A 14017-nucleotide genomic window follows, 5' to 3' on the forward strand; every position below is an offset into this window, starting at 1 on the left:
TTTGCCTCACAAGTCTTATAAATAATCTGACCTTTTAAAATGACCAGAACAGGGAATTTGTACTACTAATTTGGGACCTATAGTACACTTTTACCTGAGGCAAGGATTCACCATGGCTTTTTTGACAGATGGGAATATATGTTTCCCAGGGAAAAGCTATGCAGCCTGCTCAGTCCAAAAGCTGGTGTGCAGCTATGCAGGAGCACTTTAGGGGATACCCTTTCAGTGAAGCATTACTCTTTTCCTCCTCCTTCAAACTAGCCCTTATTAGTAGCCCCAAGATGACTTGCAATGGCCCAGCCACCAACAGGGAGGCTGTGCCAGTGCTTCCCATGGCAAGTGGGGCTGCCAAAACCACCTAATGAGACCTGGGAAGTCCCAAATCTGGTAAAATAAAAGGAAATTGACTATTTTATATATATGCTCCTACACGAGGGATTAACCAGCAAAGACTGTACACAGTCTGTCAAGGTCAACCATGGCCTGGATAGCTCTGAACTGGATATGCAGAAAGCAGCTCAAGGAGGAAAAATGTGTCGATGGCATAGAGGTTGAAAAAAAGGGGGTAGGAATATAGCGAGGACACAGCAAGGTATCAAACAGCTTTGTGTCAGTAGTCAGGGATCATATAAAATAGCACTTAGTTTTATGTACAAATGACAGCTCCATATTCCTCTGCCTGACCCTGTTTCTTACACGTACAGTATTAATTCGATGCATTTTTCATTCTGGCAGTAGTTTGAACTAAATCACTACTATATCATCTGCGGTGAAATCGGTTCTTCACAGGTGGATGTATTAGATCTATCTAATGAAACAATTTACTTATGAAGAATTCATCCCCTGTCCTCCATAATCATTTAAGGAAAAAATTATACATGTGCTCTATATGAAGATAATAAGTACCAAGATGGATGGAATTGTAAGCAGACATTTTTCTCAACAGTCCACACTCATGTTCCCCCTTTGGCTTCAGTTTTTGAGCATGGCTGGATCCTTTTGTTCCAGGGGCAAGGGGACATTAGAGTCCCTGTTAGAGTAGGCTTTTTAAAGATGTTTTGCCTAAGTCCTAAATATCTGGGGGTTTTTAACACTCAGAGTTTGCAAGAGGGAACTCTGAAAAATGAGCTTGATCTCAGTCAACTTATGTGACTATAGCGGGTCTATACTGCCACTGGGCATTAAGAAATGGAATGCTACTGTTTCCTGAACTGGCATCCCCACTTTGTTTCTTCTGAAAGGTGTGGTGATAAATTCCTGTTCAAGCAAGCCAGAAAGATTCACTGAAAATAAACAGAGACTTATATACTTCTTAATACTTCTGCTTACCACAGAAGTATAGCCAATTTAATACAGTAATTTTAAATACTGTGATTCAAGTCAGAAAATTACACCTGTGCTGTTGTAGAGTTACTTAGTCAGGCACTTAGAAACACAATTAAAAAGTTTTTTTCCTCCTAAATCTATCAATTACATCTGCTCATTTTCTATTATCATGTTTACAGAATCAGAATTCTTTAATTTCTGAACTAGACTCCAGTGATGATGTATTGAAACAGACTGTTTTTACAGAAACTAAAATGTCAGCTTAGAAAACAAGGTGCCAATACAATGACTGCATGATCAGCTATGACTTGAAATTAAATTAGCACTTGTGATGACAGAACAAAACAAAACTATGATTAGGATACAAAAAGAGGGACTAGTAAATTTGAAAAGAAATTTAGTCTCTTTGTATCCTTAATAAGGAGGTAATACCTGGATTAATACTGTTCCTGCGCTCTCAAGGGTTTAGTACCAACGCCTATGTGAATTCTGCAGCATAGGATTCACAACTGCCTTTGATCACCTACACAGTGAACAAACCCATCTTCACTGTTTTTTAAAAAGTGTTCCTTGTTCATCTCCCTTATCTACGTTGTCATCTTCATTTTCTCATAAAACTGCAGTAATATTGCCTACCATCCCAGAGGTAGTTGTCTAAAGGAAATCTTTGTCAAATGTTCTTTGTTACAAAATTCCATCAACTCAGAGATCTGTCAGGCATTACAACCTTACCTTGGTATCTCTAGCCTACAACTAGACAAACCTTTACATGTTGGCATGGTGCACTACTAAACAATATTCTGGTTTTGTCTGTTCAAGCGCTGTAATGTCAAGCAATAAATCTATGTCTTTTTAGTGACCTAGATAAACTTAATTTTCTTCCCCTCCAGTCATTAAGAATTAAAGTTGTTCCATTTCACAGGTTTGTACCTCATTTGAACTACAGGTTAGGGATGGTGTCATTGCAATAGACCACATTCTCTATTAATTATGTCAAATGAAATATTTTCCCGTAATATATACCAGAATCTGATGGATTTCTCGTAAGTCTACTGGCTCTTTTCATCCCCCTGTAGAAACTGTATTACAACTCCTTCCAGAAAAAAAGCATCTCTCCGAGATGCCGAGAGAGACTTGCCAGCACACAGCTCTGCAGAGAGCAGCAGGTCGGGGTGGCTCTGCAGCCCTCGAGAGAGACTCTGCCTCTCTTCTAAAGGTGAGGGGGATCGGGTGGTGAATAAGTGGAATAGCATTGTACATCACCTGAAATGAAACATCTGAACAAGTCAACTCTAGTAGAGGTAGGATTCTGAATAACGATTGCAAAAAAAAACACAATGTATTTTTAAATTTGGAGTTGTATTTTAAAAGTCGGAGAACTCTGAAGGAGACAGCTGACAATTTTTTCATGTCATTCCCACATGTCATTTCTTTAGGAGGATACTAATTTCTGTTAACTTTCTGGAGCTGGATACTTCAAACTTTTGTAGAGATTAATTACCGTAAAATTATTTTCTGTTGCTTTCCAACTTTCTTTCTTTGCTGTTATTTTTGAAACTTATTCCTTTTCCTTGGTATTTAAGAGAGTCCCTAAGACATTTTTGCACAAAATGAAACACTTTGCGCCTTGAAGTATGCTGGATGAACTGGAGTGGAATCCTATAAAAACTACAGCTATTTCTATACTGCGTGTGCTTGTCCCAGTAATAATTATTTGCACAGCCCAAACCATCTCTCAAAGGATGTACTGCTCTATAAAGCACAGGCACGGACACACACTGACAAATAGGTCTCCCCTGCTCCTCACATGTGCCTGCCTTTCATGCCTGGGGGAAAATAATGAATCCAGTTCTTCCCAACGACTCTGTCTTGCTTACTGGAACTTTGGGTGGCACAGAAATACTCAGCTAGTCTTAAATTAGCTGGCTTGAACGCTGATAGCTACAAAGCTGTGGTCTCCCTCAGCCGTGCTCCCACAGGAGCAGTTACCTACCAAAATGATTATTTTGCTCCTGAGCAGATTTCCAGTTTACAGTCTGCTCCCCGTTACTGTTGCTACACTGGTAGCAGCACCCCAGTTGGCCGCTTTAAAGTTAGCTCAGGTAAAACAAAATAAGCTGCCGTGACGACCAGCAGCTGCAGTATCAGTGTACCCTTTCAGTGCATCCTCCCTGGCATTGCAATTTATATCCACACAAAATGACTTGTTACAAATGAGGCGACTCTAGCAACTCCACACACTTAATCCCGTTAATCTTTCTTTATAAGTAATGACCTAAGACCCCAAACACTTTCTCTAGCTCTTATTCGTCCTTTCTCCAGTGTGACACATTCACAACTTAAGTACCTGAATCTCAATACATTATTCCATGTTTATTTATAAAAACAAGACAAAATAAGCAAAAACCCCAACCACTAGTAAACAATACCAGTAGAATAGATTACAAGAGGAATAACTGGCTCAGGGGAAAACACTGCTGCTTGTAGGTACGGAACAAAAAGAGAAATTGAACACCGAATGTGTTCAAAATGATCTGACAATAAAAGGGGAAAACAGCTATAAACACATACAAAAATATAATCTTCTTTATGATTTCATCTGACAGAAGAGTGGTATAAAGGTACCCGAGAAACTGATAATAAAATGACAGGTGACGTTCAGTGCTAGTAAGGTACAGAGTAACATACAAGACAAAAATAGCATCAGGTATACATACATAGTGGTTGGTACTAATTAACTAGAGTCATAGAACCATTTAGGTTGGAAAAGACCTTGAATATCATTGAGTCCAATCATCAACCTACCACTGCCAAGTTACCCCTAAACCATGTCCCTCAGCACCACTTCCACAAATCTTTTAAATACCTCCATGGATGGTGACTCCACCACTTCCTTGGGCAGCCCGTTACAGTGCTTGACAACTCTTTTGGTGAAGAAATTTTTCCTATATCCAATCTAAACCTCCCCTGGCATAACTTGAGGTTGTTTCCTCTTGTCCTATCACCTGTTACTTGGGAGAAGAGATCTACCCCCACCTCGCTACAACCCCCTTTCAGATAGTTGTAGGGAGTGATGAGGTCTCCCCTCAGCCTCCTTTTGTCCAGGCTAAACAACCCCAGTTCCCTCAGCTGCTCCTCATAAGACTTTTGCTCTAGACCCCTCACCAGCTTTGTTGCTCTTCTTTGGATGTGAGCTTGTTATCTGGCCCAATACTGCAATTCTTCATGCACTAGACATACAAATAATTATGGTCAGATCCAAAGAGAAACAGGTGTTACAGCATTAGCCATTGAAACACCAAAATGTCTGCACTCCAAATCCCACCGCTTGGTAAACTGCAGAGGTCCGTTTAAATTGTTCTTCAAAACTTCCAGAGGCAACAATTTTATGCTCCTTCCAGAGTCTAAATACCCTTTTCATTAGAATTTTTTTCCTAATATCTGGCTCAAATCTCCACTGCTACTATTTAAACCCCTTACTTCTCAGACAGCTGATGAGGGCAGGACAAGCAAGTGGTTTAGCTGCAATTGTCATGTATTTCAACCATCTTCTCTAAGCAGCCTAGATCTTTTGCTTTTCGTAATGAGGTACGTTTTTAATCTTCTGTCATCTTTACACATTTTCCTTAAATCAGCGCTGGACACAGTAGCTAGCTGTAGCTTTTTGGCACTGGGTAGATTAAAAGGATACTATTATTTATACATCTCAGTACAGAATTTTTCTTTTTTTACTTCTTCATGTTTTTGCTTATTCATGTTCAGCCTGTGACCCACTGTAACCCCTAGTTCCTTTTATGTATGACTACAGCCTGGTGAATTGTTCCCCATTTTGTATTTGTACAACAGTTTATTCCCAGTGTAGCATCAGAAATTTGACCTAAATAAACTGCATTCTGTTTTTTCCAGATTACTTCTTCAATTTGTTAATATCTTTTTGAATCCCTGTCTAGTCCCCCTTGTGCTTGCTGGCTCCCTCAGAGACCACTGCATATTTGACAATTACACATTCTACTTCATCTTAATCAGCAATGACAATATTCAGTGATGCCAGATTTAAGGCACGTCCTTTCGAGACTCTACTAGGTATATCTGTCCATATTAGGAAGCTATTCTTTTCATTGAAAGGGAACTCTAAATCAGTTTTGTGGACACCTTGTAGCTTCATATAGACGATACTATCCCAAATTGCTTAAGAAAACGTCATTGCCAACAAAAGAAGGAAGTGGTACTCCACAGAAATGACTGAAATGCATTGTCTAAAATATTTGTTGAATCAACGTTCTAAATGACAAGCTATGAGACAAAATAGCACCATTGTGGTTTTGTATACCACAGTTCAGGTTCTCGGGATAAACCAGTATTGAAACATCTGATAGCATGTAGAAAACTATTATTTAGGGTGATTTCAATCGGGAGGGACCTAGTAAAGGTTCCACGTAGTCACCACTAACTGCCATGGAGATGAAAAAGCAGGTTTGGTAGGGTGGGGGTGTGTGTGCATGTGGGTGGCGTGCTACAAAATTGCTACACCACCACCTGTATTGGGTTTGTATGACAAGGTTTTGGTAGCAGTGGGGGCAACAAGGGTGTCTTCTGTGAGAAGGTGCTAGAAGCTTCCCCCATGTACGACAGAGCCAATGCCAGCCGGCTCCAAGAAGGACCTGCCGCTGATCAAGGCCGAGCCCATCAGTGAAGGTGGTAGGGCCTCTGGGATAACATAGTTAAGAAGGAAGAAAAAAACCCTGCGCAACAGCAACAACACAGAGAGAGAAGGGAGAATATGTGAGAAACAACTCTGCAGACACCAAGGTCAGTGAAGGAGGAGGAAGCGCTACAGGCACCAGAGCAAAGATTCCCCTGCAGCCTGTGGTAAAGACCGTGGTGAGGCAGGCTGTCCCCATGCAGCCCATGGAGGTCCGTGGTAGAGCAGATATCCACCTGCAGCCTGTGGAGTATCCCATGCCGGAGCAGATGGATGAACCCGAAGGAGGTTTTGACCTCATGGGAAGCTGGTGCCGGAGCAGGCTCCTGGCAGGACCTGTGGACCCATGGAGAGAGAAGCACACACTGGAGCAGGTTTGCTGGCAGGACTTGTGACCCTGTGGGGTCTGGACGCTGGAGCAGTCTGTTCCTGAAGGACTGCACCCCGTGGAAAGGAACCATGCTCATGAAGAACTGCAGCCCATGGGAAGGACTCACATGGGAGAAGTTTGTGGAGGACTGTCTCCTGTGGGAGCAACCCCACACTGGAGCTGGCAAAGAATGTGAGGAGTCCTCTCTATGAGGAGGAAGGAGAGGCAGAGACAACGTGTGATGAACTGACCACAAACCCTTTTCCCCGTCCCCCTGCACTGCTCAGGGGGAGGAGGTAGAGGATTCAGGAGTGAAGTTGAGCCCAGGAAGAAGGGAGGGGTGAGGGGAAGGTGTTTTAAGATTTTGGTTTGTTTCTTATTATCCTACGCTGATTTAATTGGCAATAAATTGAACTAATTTTTGCCAAGTCAGGTCTGTTTTGCCAGTAATTGCTGAGTGATCTCTCTGTCCTTATCTCGACCCAAGAGCCTTTTGTTATATTTTATCTCCCCTGTCCAGTGGAGGAGGGGGAGTGATAGAGCAGTGGGCACCTGGCATCTGGTCAGGGTCAACACACCACACCACCATGGGTACTGTGAATTAAACTTCATTTAACAGGATTAATTGATTGCTAAGCTAAACAAACCAGTGGTCACTAAGATATGAGTGGCTACAGTCTAACTACACTACTCATATGCAGATAAAATGGAATGGATATGGTACACCGAGCACTCTACCAAACACACAATTTTATGATTGAGTCAAGCACTCCAGTTAGGACGTGTTAGAAGTAAGCTTTTCTGACTCCTTAATTAATTCCCTTTTTTGCATGCAAAATGATGGTCTTTAATGACTGACTGATCTTTTCCAAAAGAATCCAGCTGCCCAGGATAAACAGCATGCAGTTTATTTTACATCTTTATTCTTCAGTACATGACACTAGCAATTAGTTATTGTTCACTATTGAAATTCTGCTCAGCCAACAGAATTCTGTACTTCTTTATTTACTTTTCCCCTAAGTTCAGATCTGACTCTTCAAAGGTACTTCTTAATCTCTGAAAATATTTATAAGGAGAATTTATCCTTACTTCATAAATAGGCTGCAGAAGCAGAGAAATCTGAGTCCACTGATTCTGGGTATCTGATACCACAGATTCTAGATATATAACATGAGATATTTCACATGTGAGTTTTCAGAGCTGTCACTAAATACCTTCTGTTTATTGGGTTATATTCTTTCAACATTATTGAGAGAAAGAAGATCCACAAACTGGTTCTGTGCGTTATATACCAGACAGATGTTAAATATAAGAAGATATTCAAAGGCAATTAGTCTTATTATGTATACAAACCCTTATGAAAGCAGGAACCAAACATAGTTAAGAGTCTGTTGGATTGTATTTAGAATACCATGAAGAAACTTTTCCAGAGTTGGATTGATTCCCCTGGAGAACAAACTATTGTATCTGTAAGTGATTCTGCAGAATTGCCAAAGTCTCCTTCATTGAAGCAGTTGTGGACAGCAAACCAGTCAGAACTAAGTAGATGAACTGAGGCTCCAGTAAACCATTCCTGGATTCTCACGTACTTTACTTTTGACTGTGGAGTAGACATTTGTATGTCTGTTTCTGTGGATTAAACTCAGACAAGAATATCTGGGGCTTTTACTGCAGAAATTCAGTAATGCATTTTCTAAGACCAATGGTGTTACACTTGAGAAGCCATGCTCTCACTCTTGCTTGGTATCCAGATCAGCCTTCAACACTAACAAACTTCCTATCATATTACCTGGCTATATGCATTGAAACTCTTAAATTCTTTGACATTTTCTTCCCCAAAAGACACAGCAGACGACCACCCACTTTCTTCAAGTTTTCTCAATATGCAGTACCAAAGACTTTTGCTCCTACCTACAAGAAGCACTATTTATGCACATTTCAATTCTATTTGTTTACAATTCAACTCTAATTTTCCTTTTTAATCTATTCAAGCACAGAGGTCTTTTAGGTTTTCTCGAACACCTGACAGAAATAGTGATATGACTGAAAGCAAGGTGCCTCTTAGGCTCTAGTCAGACTAATCAGAAATGATCTGTCAAAGTGAAATACTTTGAAGGATGGGCATGTATCTGTTCTTGCAGTCTCCCGCATCACAGCAATCTACAATCTCTGTTTTGTTGCTGGCCTCCCTGCTCCTTCATACGCACACAATAGTTGCCAGGCTCCTCTTTCAGTTCTCACTAGCCAAAATATTTTGGACGTCTACTTCAACTATATGTTTGACAATGAGAATAGTCCTTTAATTGCACCCATGGAAAAATGGCTCCATTCGGAAGGATGCCAGCTTCAAACATCACTTGGATATTTAAGCTAGACGGACAGACTGCTCTTTATTTGCCAGTAAGGCAGGGGAAGAAAATGCTGTAACATGTGCTTTGTACTCTCTGCTGCATACTAAATCATTCCTGGGTGGTATTCATGATCTATAAAGCAGTAAGTAGTTTGGTCACAGCTATCTCTGGCACCATCTGTTTGACCACTTGCAAAACTAACAAGCTGCATGGAAGCTGAAAAAGAGACATGACTAGCGTGAGTTTGGGAAAAACCATATCTAGCTTCAAAATTAGACCAGCTATTCAAAATTTCATCACAGCATGTTGGGCGTAGCGCAGTTACCCTCTGAACCCTCACAGGATGGATTTCCCTCGCCTTTGGCAGACATGGCTGGCTGCTTTTTCCATAGCCAAAATGTTTGCAGATAGTCTCATTAACACAAAAGTTTCCAGCAAAGAAGAGAAAATTGAGCTTCTGAGTCTACCCAGCTGATTTTCTCCCCCAGAAAATGAAGAAAAGCATTTTTGGCCATGGAATCCTACTTCTGATACATGATTACCCATTTACCTGTTATATTTTTCTGCATTGAATTATTTGTGATAACTGTGCATTTTCATTCAAATTGTTAACAAAACTGTAAACCAGTGTAGATGAAGAATAACTCTTGAGGTACAGAACACTAACACTAATGATTCCCAATTATGTTTGGATAATAAGCTACTTATACATTTAATATATGCTATACTTATAATTACAATTAATCTCATAAGAGCATTTACAAGACATCTTTGATGTAGTCTTTTTTTCCTAGAAATCACCATGATTTCTATTACAGTCTAAAAAAAAAAAAAGTTTAATGAATGAGTTGTATATCTGTCTCAAGCTTGATAACACCTAACAGCTGTAACTCCAAAGGAAAAGCCCATTTACCATTTTAAGTACTGGAGTTAATTAACTTCTTTCCATTATTAGGAACTTCCCCAATAGTCCAAGATTTATTAAAAGTTAATGTGAATGCTTCAGAAAGCTTCCTAACCAATAAAGAATTCCTTTGAACAAATTAATAATTTCTACAATTATGCCACAAGTATTAAATATAAAAGCCTTGTATAAAAACAATACCAATGAAAGAACAAAAAAAAAACAGAATATCATTTGCAGTTAAAAAAAGAGATTACTTTCACCCATGTTGTTATACTGTTCCTTATTTAAATTTCTCATACATTTTTTTTACATTCTTTTCATTTCCAAAATTAGTAAGAAACTAAACAACACTTAAGACCAGGTTTCAGATGTGTTGACAGACTATTGCCTGCATGAGAGATAATCCAGCCCTTCTCCTGTGCTTCTGCCTGGGATGCCTGGTTTATAATAAAAATTTTTCCTTTAGATTAATTGGAAACCTTTGGTTGGTGATCGAAGTCCTGGGTATGTGCCTGAATCGAGTCTGAAATTCTCATTTTGTGACTGCAAGGAATTACCAAATGGACAGCTGTCTCCTAAATTCTTATTGACCAAATAGTACTTCACCTGACAATAAAACCATTGGTGCCAAATAGCATCTGTTGTGAAACTGAAATCTTTATAAAGAAACTCAAATTTGAATGGTTGGAAATAAAAAACCTATATAAAATTATCCATCCTGCACTTCTATTGCTCCTTCAGATTCATTCAGAAGATGCATGTTGCGCCTGCCAGCGATCTTCAGTCACAACCTTAATGCTCAGAGGGAATGCGCCAAACTTCCTCTTTGCTCAGAGACTTTAGCAGGGTACACACAGTTGCCTTAGGCATAATGCATAATGGCTCCTTCAGACTTCTGAGGAATAAACACCTCTTGTAAAATCCCCTTACAATATTTTCTCATCATTCTTTCATGTGGCTGTAAACACTGCTGCTATGAAAAAACAGGGGGGGGGAGGGCAGGAAAAGAGGAAGTAATCAACATTTATCATTAGTGTTGAGCAAGTATTTCCAAATTATATTATCATGACATGACGTCTGCAAAGTTTTAGTGGGTAGAAATGCTTCAGGGAACATGAGTTAATACCATCAGTTATAGTTGTGAAGGCAAGAGCCATCCCAAAGATTGCTTCAGTAAATTAGAGTAAGTAACAGATCCCCTCAAGTGCATTGCTGTTCATTAATAATAATGTCCATAAAGCAGACAATTTACATTTAAAGGATGAGCCTTTGTAACTTGGTCAGCAGGATTATGTTTAAAGTGATGTCCTAAGACAAAGGGAGAGTGAGCTGCTTTCTCATGCTTTGTCTGAAAAGGATTTGCCATCTTTCTCACTACTGCTCTCACAAGACCATCCAAATGCAATCATCTCTGGTTTTATCTCAGCCTCAGCATAGGAGCAAAACCATCAACTGCATTTTATAAACTGTAGAAACAACTATAACATCTTCTATGAATCACCATTTCTGCAGTAAATTCTCCCAAGCAAGTACCTCGTCCCACCTGAAAATGACCCTTGACAAATCCCCACGGTGGCATTTGTGGTCTCTGCTGCTGAGACCGTTCCCTGCAGGAGCAGCTCAGGCTGAGAGAAGGCAGCAGGCTTGGCGAGCCGCTCTCTGGAGTGTGTTGCCTCCAAGGGATGGGGTCAGCAGTGTGTGTCCTCTGCACACTGAGTGACTGACTCCTGAAGCAGCTTTTAGCAAGCACTTGCAGAATTGTCAAAAGTGAGTCTTCAGAGAGCACAAACACGAACTTGAAAGAGCTTCACAGCAAAAAACATCTCTAAGTTTCTCTTCAGATACGGTTTTCCGAAACAACTGTATTAAGAAGGGGGTGCTTAGCTGTCCAGTACAGCTTTATAGATCAGTATGTTCTATAAGTACATGGATTTTCTTCTAGAAAAATTCCTGGAAATATCTGAGAATATCTCAGAGCATACAGGGTTCAAAACACAGTATTTTAAACAGGTAATGGAACTTTCTAAATGCCTTGCTGCATCTTCCAAGCGGTTTCTTTTCAAAATAATGGTACGTATTTAAAACATCCTGAAACAAATGCAACTGGTACATGAGTTTGAAACTGCATGCATCATTATAATAAGAATGAAATTGTTTGCAGCCTACCTTGGAACTGCGTAAATTTGATGGTTCCCATCCTCTCTCCATTTCTGAAAACAACTTGACCCTAAATAAAATAAACAAATATCTTAAAAGTTTTATAAATCTCTCATAATATAGTTTCACGAGCACTGAAATTATTTTCCATTCACTATTAAAATTACCCATGCAAGGTTTAAACTTTGAAGACAGCAGATTCATCCAAGGTTAAAATAACTCAGTAACACCTCCTTAAAGCTTTCTTCCACAGATTTCAAATGGCCTTAGAAAGTTGATCAGTGTTATCATCCACTTTTCATGGATGGAAATGGGGGTACGATAAAGCCAGTAACTTACTGAATCTCAGATGATGAGAGATATGCAAACAATCATTTTTCACCGTGTGACTGTTTTTATCAAGGCTAAGTAAGAGCTATTAAAGATCACACAAGAAAATGGTTCTCCATTTCATTCATGATATGGTTCTCCAAATGGCTCTATTACCTACTTACATCTACGATTATAGATATGTATAGCTTTTGTGGTTTGGTTTTGTACTACATCAGCATGCATGTCCTAGTATTCTTGTTAAAAGTAATGCCTTTAAGTCAGTACTATCCTTTGTTGTGTTTCGCGTTGTTGCTTTTCAAAATAATGGTCACGTAAAGCTGCAACCTCCTCAAATATCCCTAGCAAATTACTCCCATCTTTCCCACTTAAATTAAGAAAAGATCCTGTTAAATTTCTTCCTTACTTCAGCTATTTTGTGATTGAGTATGAAAGAAGAGGTGTTCATTCATTTATGCTAAGAAGTATTTTTAATATTTTGAACTTGCAGAGGAGCACTGAGTGCTGTCAGTATAGATATTGCTGGTTTACTGCCTCCCCAGTTTGGTTTATTGTTCTCATTTCCGTTAATCTTTGTTTTAGCAGACACCAGGATAAGAGAAATCAAACAATAAGCAGGTAAGGCTACGACACATTTTTCTCTGCAAGCCAGCCCTTTTTTTTGGATAAACCTTTCTGGTCACTGAGAGGCTGCACTGAAGGGAACCATACGAATGACTGAAATCTGCAAGGAACCATACAACGGATGTGTAGTACAGCACACTCACCACGCATTTCCTGCAAGCCATGAGACACCACTGCCCTTTGAGAAATAGAAGAAGACACCCTTCAACAACTGTAAGCTACCTTGCGCTAAGCTTTAAAAGCCAAAAGGCCCAATCCGTGCCAAAAAGAGAGCAAGAGAAATGAACACTGGTAATGGGAGAGACTCTGGCGACAGCTGCAGAAGGGCACAGGAGCTGCTCCGATGGAAATCCAGTTGAGCTAAGTCTCGCCCAGTGGCTGCTAACACCTCTCCAGGAGAGAACGTAAAACATTAGCTGGCAGATTTATGTGTGCACCTCAGCAGCCTTCATCCAGATCTCCTCTAGTTTGGAAAAGTAGTATTTAATATCCCTTTACTTGTTTGGACATAATCATAATGCATTTGGCTACTTGGTTTAATTAAATAATAGTAGAAAATATTAAAGAACAGACACGTGTAGATGCTGTGTAACTGTTACTTATTGCAGACATATCTATGGTAAATCCAGTCGTAACCTTGCTAAATTCTTGGTTCTGTGACCTGTGTCGGAGATTTCTATAGTTAAATTTTTCACTGTGTGGAAAAATTACTTTTTAATTTGATTTTAAATTTACTGCCTTTTACTTTAACTCTGTCTCCTTTTAGTCTTTTATTACAAGATAATAGGACTGTAAGTTGTAGTCTACTAGTGTGCTATTTATAGATAAACATAGAGCAAGAATCACTGCGCTCTTCTGTGATCACAGTCATCTATGATTGTCATCTATTATTGATAGCATAATATACTAGTTCACAAAATTTTCTAGATTCCAAGTGCTACTAGTTTGCAATATTATAACTGCTTCTTGTAAAATCACACACATTTTTGTCATCCAGTAGAACAAATATATACATATGCGTCTGCTGCCTAAAGATAAATACATACATCCTCCTTGACATGCTCTGAAACTATCAACAAGACATAAATCAGGTTGAATGTTTTGAATAAATGTAAAAATTTTGATTAAAAAATATATAAACAGAGTTATAGGTTTAGAAGTAATTGTCTTTATCAACCTCTCTTTGCTAGAATTTGTGGCTTATACTGATCTAAGTAATAGTTAAATAATGATATGGATGATGGTGATGA

At 39.4% G+C, this 14017-nt stretch overlaps 1 protein-coding gene across 1 annotated transcript in view; it reads right to left on the reverse strand.

Annotated features, from left to right (window-relative positions):
• GABBR2 (gamma-aminobutyric acid (GABA) B receptor, 2) overlaps positions 1 to 14017 on the reverse strand; it is a 480368-nt gene that overhangs the window by 197810 nt on the left and 268541 nt on the right. Inside the window, exon 8 of the mRNA XM_009885919.1 lies at positions 11823 to 11883. Within this exon, the coding sequence (XP_009884221.1) occupies positions 11823 to 11883 (61 nt within the window). The remainder of the gene's footprint in view (positions 1 to 11822; positions 11884 to 14017) is intronic.

The sequence above is a fragment of the Charadrius vociferus genome, unplaced genomic scaffold (assembly GCF_000708025.1).
Source record: "Charadrius vociferus isolate BGI_N301 unplaced genomic scaffold, ASM70802v2 scaffold195, whole genome shotgun sequence".
NCBI classification, from domain to species: Eukaryota; Metazoa; Chordata; class Aves; order Charadriiformes; family Charadriidae; genus Charadrius; species Charadrius vociferus.